The sequence below is a fragment of the Vicia villosa genome, linkage group LG1 (genome assembly GCF_029867415.1).
Source record: "Vicia villosa cultivar HV-30 ecotype Madison, WI linkage group LG1, Vvil1.0, whole genome shotgun sequence".
In the NCBI taxonomy this organism is placed as follows: domain Eukaryota; kingdom Viridiplantae; phylum Streptophyta; class Magnoliopsida; order Fabales; family Fabaceae; genus Vicia; species Vicia villosa.
Window position 1 is genome coordinate 55,602,147 of NC_081180.1, and position 9,841 is coordinate 55,611,987.

Below are 9,841 nucleotides of genomic sequence, written 5' to 3' on the forward strand. Positions count from 1 at the left end.
AGAAGACGCAGTCCTGCGTGCTGGTTGGTTGCCTGACATGTTCCTGTAAACAATTGAAAACGATTAATATGCATAGACAAAATAAAAAACAAAAAAATTTGAACTTCTGATACATTTCGGAAGTTCATTTCCGAAAACTAGGTGGAGGTGTTTTCGGAAATGAACTTCCGAAACACCCCTGCGATGGAGTTTCCTGCAACTTCCATGACAGACCCCTAAACCAAACTTCAAACCAAATCAAAATGCTTCTAAACAACCTAAATACTACTAACAACCTAACCATATATCATTTATGCAATTAAAACCCTAAATAACATGCATTTCAATAATAGATCTAAAAATTTCAAAACTTACAAAATGTTAGGATTGAGGGCTTTTGAATGTTGTTTAGCAGTGTGATTGGAGCCTTGATGCAGCTTTGGAATTCTGTTTGCACAAATTTTCGCCTTTGCCACTTTTTGTTTTGATTTAGGGTAAATGATTGGGGGAGGGGGAGTGTTTTGATAAATCTGCAGAAATCGCAGTATTTCGGAAGTGAACTTCCGAAATAATGTTTTCGGAAATGAACTTCCGAAATAAGTCAATTTTTTCAAAAAAAGACGCTTTCGGAAATGAACTTCCGAAGCAGGGATATTTTGGGCTGGGGGTGACCCCATAGGGAGGTGGTCAAAGAAATTTTCAAATAATAAAGCAATTATTTGAAACTTTTGAATTGATGTGATTTTCAATGTAACTTTGATTAAGTTGATGATCATCTAAGTACATAATTAGTTACCCACAAGTCATCACCTGAGTTAATGATATTTGAGTTATGAAAAACATTTGAAGTGCACGAAATGGAAGTAGTTATGATTTTACTCGTCTAAGGTAAGTAGTCCTTTTAATCATCTTGTTACTTATAATGGTCAAAGAACAACAAAACAAAACAAAACATAACACCACGTGTCTCTATTTACTTAACATAGTAAGCTTAAACTAGTATTAAACAAAAGTTGTTTGGTAACAGCATTCACCTTTGTTCACGACCTTGGATCTTATAACTTTTTTTAAGTTATATTAAAATTTTAAAAGATAATTTTGCTTGTTGAATTGAATATTATTTCTATTAAGATTTAAATTATATTACCCTCATTTGTTTCTTCTTTAATTGAAGCGGCTTAATTTTAATCAATTTGGTTACTATAAGTATTATTTGAGCTTAGAACATACAGATAAATTTATTACGCATATAATAATAATAATAATAATAATAATAATAATAATAATAACAATAATAATAATAATAATAATAATAACAAATTTATTAGTTTATTTTTACTCATTATTTTACTATTATTTATTATGCATAATTTTTTATTTTTAATATAATTATTTGTTTTATCATACTTTTAATTATTAATTATTTTATTTTAATATTAAATATTTTATTTAATTACATTTTATTAATGATTCATCAAATTAGTTAACATATTTTAAAATTAAACAGTCTCACATTTTTACACTGAGAATTCACAACACATTCATTTCTTAATGATACAAAACTTATATCTTGTGTCTTTAAAATGTGACAAAGACTCTTTTATGATTATTTGTGTCATGCCATTATAAAAATAACATCAAATTTCATTAAAAAGTGTGAAGGAGAACTAATATTATTTGATTTTAAAATAAGAAGATTAATTTTATGGGGATTGTAAAAATATTTAATATTGAAGAATTTTATTGATAGAGAAAAATTTAGTTGAACACAACTCTAAATAAAAAATAAACTCGCACACACAATTTTTTAAAATAAAATAAAATGATTAATTAAAATATTTATCTTTTATTTATTTTATTAGTCTGTATGTGTCCAAACATTATTTATTCATAATTTGACCATGTAAGATAATGTTATTTTAGATTTTTAGACACATCTAAAACAGGGTCGGTCCAACCTGTTTAGAGGTCTAAAGCAAATTTTAAAGTGAGGCCTTTAAAATGTATTTCAAAATATTAATTTTGTGGTTGTTAAGAGTTGAACTAATATCAAAAAGAAAAGAGGCATATATTTTACCAATTCAACTATAATAATATATGTAATTCAAATGTCATTATATATTTTTATATCTAAATAAAAAAATTTTGAGGCATTTTTTAAGTCCAAACTTTTGAGGCCTAAAGCCCTAGCTTTAGCAGCTTGGCTCTTAGGCCGGCCCTGATTCTAAAATTATTATGACATTGTTAAAATATGTAACACCGGTTATTAAGTTAACTTAAAGATAAAATAAAATCTAATATTTGACCGTAGTGCATATAATATTAATTAAAAATAATAATAATAATAATAAAAATAATAATAATAATAATAATAATAATAATAAAAATAATAATAATAATAATAATAATAATAATCCTATTTTAGAAAAAAAAAAACATTTACTTTTAATCAAATTTCAGGTGATAAAGTGAGACAATAACTACAAAACTGAAGAAATATTGTACATTCAACTTTATAAAGTAAATAACTAAATATCATATAAAAATATTTAGTCACGTCATTATATGCTCTACTCTTTTGGATAATTTTTCTATTTTGCTAAAGAAAGGCTATATATATACATATTAACTCCTCTCAGCTGTAGTTAGTTTCACTGTCATATTAGACATTGAAGATCTCTGAGCTTTTTTTGGAATAACACTGAGAGGGGCAATATTGGTATAAATAAATAGTGTATGAAGAAGTGGCAGAAAGGTTCTTCCTGTGGTCCGCAACTACTACTGATGGCTACTGTTCACTAGTCACTGGCACTACCATCTCACCTCTTTCTCTTTATTAACAATGCACCAACAACACAAGTTTTAGCTTATTATGGAACTCTAATTCAACTCATCAACCTTTTTTTCTCTCTTATTCCAAGGTAGTTTAAACTCTAAAGATTCTCATAACAAATTTCTTATATTTTTTGTTATCTGCATGCAGTTACTGAATTCATGGTTTTGCAGAAGGAATTGGATGTTGTTGATGAGAGAGGTTGAGAAAGGATGCTAAGCCAGCTATGGTTTGTACTGCTAATGATTTACAACAATGGAAGGATTTTCCCAAAGGTCTCAAGGTTCTTCTCCTTCAGGAAGACACTGCTTGTGCTGATGAGATAAGAACAAAGCTTGAGGCCATGGACTATATTGGTAAGAGACTTTTTGGATTCTTACCACTTTGGATGGTAAAGTTGAGCTTAATTGTGCAAAGTATCATTGCTTTAGAATAATTGAATGTCATTGCTGTAGAATCTTTGTGTAGTAATCAAGTGGTTAATGAGTTTCAGTTAAGGTCGAACCAGGTTCTCTGCGTTCGACTCTTGTCTGAAACAATTTTTGGTGAGGCTTTACTTACCTCTCGGCCGAATTCTGAATTACTAGGGTCCTTGGATTTTGAAAAACGGAGGACTAACACAATAAAGCATCCTAGTATTGTTCCCTGTAAAACTGTGACCACATGATTTAATTGCATTGGAGGCTACATTTTGAAAGAACGCCTTTTCTTTTTGTTTTTTTTGTGTTTAATAGTTCCATATATGGTAATGTTGTCTAAGTTTTCATCTTTAAACTGTGTACTTGATGTGTGTTTTTAAAACTGGGATATGGTCCTAATTGTAATGATATTGAGTTTGGATTTTTTTTTTTTTGTTATTCTTCGCCTTTTTAGAAGTTTGCTGCCGAGGACATGCATTTGTTATGGAAAACTAAAGTTTCCATCAAAGCAAGTTTGATTGAAAATAGTTATTAAGGACCAGCTGAACTATAACTGGATTTTATTGAAATTCTCATGGTTCTTTTACTTTGCCCTCGGTCTCCTGCATGTCCGCGATCCTTCTTTTCCTTACATGCTTGTCCATTCTGTCAATTTGTTTATTAATCTTGAAAGTTTCTATGCAGTTTCTATATTCTGCGACGTGAATGAAGCGTTGTCAGCAATCTCAAATAGACCTGAAGGCTTCCATATAGCCATAGTGGAGGTAATGAACTTTCATAATAAAGTAGATTTGGAATTTAGATTTGTGTGCTTGTTGAAAATAAAATGAACATCTCTAGAGAGAAATGATGATCTTGTCTTGTTAGTCGCCGCAAACTCCGTATCTTAATATGGTAAGGTAATTCGGCTTTGGTGATGTTATTTGTAACCACTTGTGTCCATCCTAATTGTAGGTGAGTTCACACAGTTGCGAGGGAGGTTTCAAATTTCTTGAGAATACAAAGGACTTGCCAACCATTAGTAAGTACAGAAACTACGCCAAACTTTTCAAGATCCACTCATGGAAAAATATTTTTTTGCTTGCTGGATGTTTTACAATTTTTCAGTTTTTGATACAGTGACTTCAAACAACGATTGTCTGAACACCATGATGAAGTGCATAGCGGTAAGATTTTGGTTGTGTTCTTTGAATTATAATGGGAACCCGGAATTCTAAAACAGAAATCAGTAGAGAAATAGATCAAGCAATGGAAATAGATCGTATTTAATAGACGATAAAAGAAAAACAGTATTGTATTTTCAATCTGCTTTAATTGTTGATGCACAACTCTTGACTCCTTGCTTTTGTTTTGCTGTCTTTTTTAAGCTTGGGGCAGTGGAGTTCCTCAGCAAACCACTCTCCGAGGACAAGCTCAGAAATATCTGGCAGCATGTGGTTCACAAGGTCTGTTAATTAACATTGTTGACATTCAGTCCGTGTTTACGCCTATCGTATGACAAGCAAAATAATTCTTATGTGGTTTAAATCAAGCAGGCGTTCAATGCTGGGGCAAGTGTCAAGTCTGAATCACTGAAACCTGTCAAGGAATCTGTAGTCTCCATCTTGCAACTCCAAACAGACAATGAACAGCACGAAAGTAGTGCATCGGTTGAGTTAGAAAAAGTATCTGGGTTTTCTGACAATGACCCCGAGCATTATCCAGCTCCTTCAACCCCACAACTGAAACAGTTGGAAAGATTACTAGACGATGGGGATTGCCAGGAGCAGACTAATTGCTCCATGGATAAAGAAAGTGGGGAGCATGATGGAGAATCTAAATCTGTCGAAACTACTTGTGAAAATTTGAATGCTGAGAGTATTCGCCAAGACCAGACTAATTGCTCCATGGAAAAAGAAAGTGGAGAGCATGATGAAGAATCTAAATCTGTCGAAATTACTTGTGAAAATTTGAATGCTGAGAGTACTCGCCAAGAGCAGACTAATTGCCCCACAGATAAAGAAAGTGGAGAGCATGATGGAGAATCTAAGTCTGTCGAAATTACTTGTAAAAATTTGAATGCTGAAAGCACTCGAAAATCTGAAGTTACTTTGGTTCAAAACGAAGAGGAGGATTTTATGGACACTTCTAAATGTGAGAGTGTTGTTACTCCACATCCACAAACTGTGAAGGTTCTCACCAATACTGAAAGTAATACTACATCTGCAAATAAAGTGGGCATTCGTAATCATAAATGTGAAATAAAAGCGAATAGAAAGAAGATGAAAGTAAGCTTCTTTACGAATTACAATATACTGCTTGGCATACATGAAAAAGAACATCCTAAGTTTTGTTTTTTCTGTATAAGTGATCTGCTTAGCTCGATTATCTTAAGAACAGTTTTGGTACTTTGTCTTAGGTAGACTGGACACCAGAGCTGCACAAAAAATTTGTGAAGGCAGTGGAACAACTAGGCATTGATCATGCTATTCCTTCTCGTATATTGGATTTAATGAAAGTGGACAGCTTAACAAGACATAATGTGGCAAGCCATCTTCAGGTTATTGTCTACCTTGCTACCGCTGTTTCCAAACTATTTCAATAACTCATTAGGAATTGCCAATATTGAAAACAATATTCATGTATCTCCTTAGGTAATTCATACTAACATAATGTCATATATTGTTTAACTTTAAACAGAAATATAGAATGCATAAGCGACATATCTTGCCGAAGCAAGAGGACCGGAAATGGCTATATCAAAGAGATCCAATGCAGAGGGGTTATTGTTTTCAAAGGCCAATTATGCCTTGTCCTCCGTCGTATTATTCTAACCACGCCCTTCCTCAAGCTCCTTTATATCCTATGTGGGGACAATCTGGGAGTCAAATGGCCGGCATGCCTATTTGGGGGCCGTCCAGTTATCCTGTTTGGCAGCCTACAGAAAGTTGGCACTGGCAACCATTTCCAGGGGTAATATATTTCTTCAGGAACCTTTCTCCGTGGCTTGTTATGGTTATGCTTATGATTGCAGTTTGACATATTATCACTTGATGTTGCAGATGCATTCAGATGCTTGGGGCTGCCCCGTCTTACCACCACCTCAAGCTCAATGCTTTTCCTACACTCAAGTGAGTATCATCAAATTGAAGATCTCAACTTTATCTTCTTTGCATTCATGGTTAATACTTGATTATGTAATTACGCTTGCATTGCATGCTCAATTAGTTTGTGCTAGTCAGTTAAATTATTTACGCGTGATGCTCATCATATCTTTTAATCAAACAGCAGAATATACCTGCCTTGAGCAATGATAATAATGTAATGGATTACACGTTTAGCACGCCCAACAGTTCCTTAGACGATTATCCGGTAATTCAATACTTTCCTTTCCGTTTCTTTTTACTCGAGTACTTTTAACTCGACTTATAGAATTGCAACTAATAACGGGCACATTTACAATGTATCTTATCATAAAATATAATGTGCTTACAATGTATGCATGCAGGAAGAGGCGATTATTGACAAGGTTGTGACGGAGGCAATGAGTAAGCCATGGCTACCTTTGCCGATAGGCCTCAAACCGCCTTCCACGGATAGTGTGTTGACTGAGCTTTCAAGGAAAGGCATTTCCAGCATCCCTCCAAGCAATAATAGCTGTATTCCCATTTGAAATTTACAGCCAAAAACTGGTTCTGATGGTGACAAATTTCTATACAAAGGGTCCACCAGAACAAGACCTGTTGTGATTTTTATCAGTATCTCAAATTTATCGGGTTTCATTTAGTACATTGACTAGGAATACGAGACTAGGGACCATTTTGTTTTTCGATATTAGGTCCCCACTACCAAGTACCAACCACTTCATACGAAAATCCATGATGACACAACAACCAAGAAGTAACTACATAGTTCTGACACTTCATATTAAAGGTGTGTCTGGTACATGACGCCAATAAATATGTTAGTATCATGGTTGTGTTTGGTGTCAAAACAAAGGAAATGCCAAGTGGGGAACACCGATTAGGCGTTTTGGCCGGTTGAGAAATGGCCACACATTTGTTGATGCTCTCTGAAAAATTGTGGTTGTAAATAGATGCTGATATGGTTGTAAATGTGGCACTTTTGGGAAGCATAAAACAGTGATTGTTGGGGTTGTATTTTTGGGTGAGGGAATCTAATAATGGTAAGGATAGGAACAATGTTGTGAATAAAAAAAGTGTTCAAAGCTTAACTTTATCTTCTTTTTTAAGTTTAATTTATTTTCAGCTGTTTGCTAAATTCAGAATTAAGCTTTTTCAACCTTCTTCATGTATTAATTTGTCTTTCAGACCTTTTTTGCTAAAAATATTTATCTTTTCCTGTTTTAGAAAAGATCAATTCTAACAATGAATAAATCAAAATGAACTAAATTAAAACTTTCAATTTCCCCAAGGTTGAGTTTCCGCGCTAAGATGGAAAAAGCGCGTGTGATTGGCTCTACAAATGTGATCAAATTATCCAGTGATGGTACTTCGACAACTGCTATGGTTCGAGGAGCAAGAACATAATCATTAAAACTCATCAATAACAAGTCTTTTGCCAATGTTTTCAAAAAGGGTTCTGAAATGTGCTTGATGACTGTTACATATCCTATACCCATCATTTTTAAGCCTACATGTTTCCTACTGAGCCATACTGAAAAGTCTCCACCCACCTCACACTTCATTGAAGAATTATTGGAACACTTTACTTTTGTTTTCATAGAATATACTTATGCATTACCCAACCATTGTGAGGGGTTTGATTTTATCATAAGATACCTTTAAAGAGGGAGCCATGCCTTTTAACCTCAAACCATACATGTACTCACTCATACAATAAACCATAATTGACAAATTGATGAATGAGATGTAGAATCAAGGCATTATTCAACATTGACAATTCTTTTTTTTTTTCCATCTATGATGCTTGTGCGAAAGAATTATGACTCTTTGATATTATGTGTCAATTTTAAAGACTAAAAAGCATTGTTTTAAAAATCGGACCGGACATCAAACCGGTGAGGGTATTGGGTCACTGGTTTATTGGTCGAACCACTGGATCACTGGTTGAACCTCATGACTAAACCGGGTTAAACCGGATAACTCGGTTGAATAGACCGGTCGTTATAACAAAATTATATAGGTATAAAATCTGTCGAACCGGATGATTCAGTCCCTACAAAATATAACTAGTACTTAAATTTTTTGAAAACATCATATTATAAAAAAATTCACAAGTTCATAATTTAAATTCAAATTTTACACATAGGTATCACACACAATCAAATAGTACATAATTATAAAAGAAAATTTCTTTACCCACCTCCCTATGGGGGGTCACCCCAGCGAAATTCCCAAACTACCCCTGCTTCGGAAATGAACTTCCGAAGCGCTTTTTTTTTAAAAAAATTTCCTTGATTCGGAAGTTCATCTCCGAAAACACCTCATGGGGGGTGCGTTCGAAGATGAACATCCGAAAACACCTCATGGGGGGTGAATTCGGAAGTTCATTTCCGAATTATGCAGAAACTGTGTTTTTTTTTTATGTTTTTTCTTAAACGCAACCGCATTTTAATTAAACGTTACCAGCAAATAAAATAAACAATAGATAGACTGAAAACACTAATATGATAAATAAACAAAAAAAAATACTAATATGAAAATATTATATACAAACCGAAATAAATAAAAATAGTGTGCTAAATATACAATCCAAAATCAAAAAATGAATAAACCCCACCACTACTGGGTGTGTCTAACCCGCTCACCCTGGGCCCTCCTCTGCCGCCTGTACCCCGTCGCACGGCCCGCATCAGTGACGATCATCTCCATCACGGCGACTGCCTCTGGACCGCCCTGATGAATGACACCTCGATGCAACGCGTCCCGCCCAAGCATCTCTATCCGCTGGCAGATCAGAAGGAGATCAATGGCGTGGTCATCCTCCGCCTGCCGGTTCTCCAGGATCTCCTCGTGTGCTGGCCTAGGAGCGCCGGGAACGTCGGGTCTCAAGAGAGGATGGGACACCCGGTAGAACCATGTGACGTACCCCTCCACACTGTGCCAGTCCTGGGTGACCCGCATGCGACGGTACTCCTCCGGTACCACATGATGCTGCCACTCCTCCCATATGGCAGTGAGCTGCACTCTGGTCACTGTGTCAGGAGCAGCCTCGAAGGGTGACCTGGGTATGATCTGCACGAACCCAAACTGCCGCATGCACCGCTCCGGGAGATACCGGACCATGATGCCGGTCCCGCATGCCAACCATCCTGAATATAGAGCAACCCCGTCGAAGGGGACAACCTGAGCATAGTCGGCGAACGGCCTCCAGGTGACGTCGTCGTGCATCGTGCGGTCCAGGTACAGGCGGTATGGTCTCACCGCATCGTTCCCCCTCTGGAGGGCGTATCTGGCGGCCCTGGGCATGGCGTCAACGTACGCAGGATCGATGTGGAAGCCGTGGATGCGGGAGAAGTAGGAGATGATCCAGCTCTGAAACACAAATACGATAATGTATTAAAAATAAATACGAAACATAAATAAATAAAGAAATACGAAAATGTGTTAAAATCAAACGTACCGTAAGCAGAGTGCAGGATCCGACC

The 9,841-nt window shown here is 35.4% G+C and overlaps 1 protein-coding gene across 4 annotated transcripts; it reads left to right on the forward strand.

Moving 5' to 3' along the window:
• The first annotated feature begins 2,612 nt into the window (after positions 1-2,612).
• Positions 2,613-7,444, forward strand: LOC131638406 (two-component response regulator-like APRR2). 4 transcript variants are annotated; one of them, XM_058908986.1, is made up of 12 exons: positions 2,613-2,900; positions 2,986-3,168; positions 3,916-3,995; positions 4,186-4,252; positions 4,339-4,397; positions 4,599-4,676; positions 4,767-5,498; positions 5,630-5,770; positions 5,911-6,183; positions 6,273-6,341; positions 6,502-6,582; positions 6,719-7,444. In XM_058908986.1, exons 2-12 carry the CDS (start codon positions 3,039-3,041, stop codon positions 6,881-6,883), a joined length of 1,875 nt encoding a protein of 624 aa, XP_058764969.1. In that variant the 5' UTR covers positions 2,613-2,900; positions 2,986-3,038; the 3' UTR covers positions 6,884-7,444. The 4 variants fall into 4 exon arrangements, with proteins under 4 accessions (XP_058764969.1, XP_058764953.1, XP_058764961.1 ...); XM_058908970.1 differs by having other exon boundaries at positions 2,614-2,900; positions 6,499-6,582; XM_058908978.1 differs by having other exon boundaries at positions 2,614-2,900; positions 2,989-3,168; positions 6,499-6,582.
• Positions 7,445-9,841: the final 2,397 nt, after the last annotated feature.

Coding starts and splice junctions, on each gene's coding strand:
- LOC131638406 (XM_058908970.1), top strand. CDS start 3,039: ATGGTTTGTACTGCTAATGATTTACAACAATGGAAGGATTTTCCCAAA. Junction 4,253..4,338: donor AAAGGACTTGCCAACCATTA/GTAAGTACAGAA, acceptor ACAATTTTTCAG/TTTTTGATACAGTGACTTCA. Junction 6,342..6,498: donor AATGCTTTTCCTACACTCAA/GTGAGTATCATC, acceptor TTAATCAAACAG/CAGAATATACCTGCCTTGAG.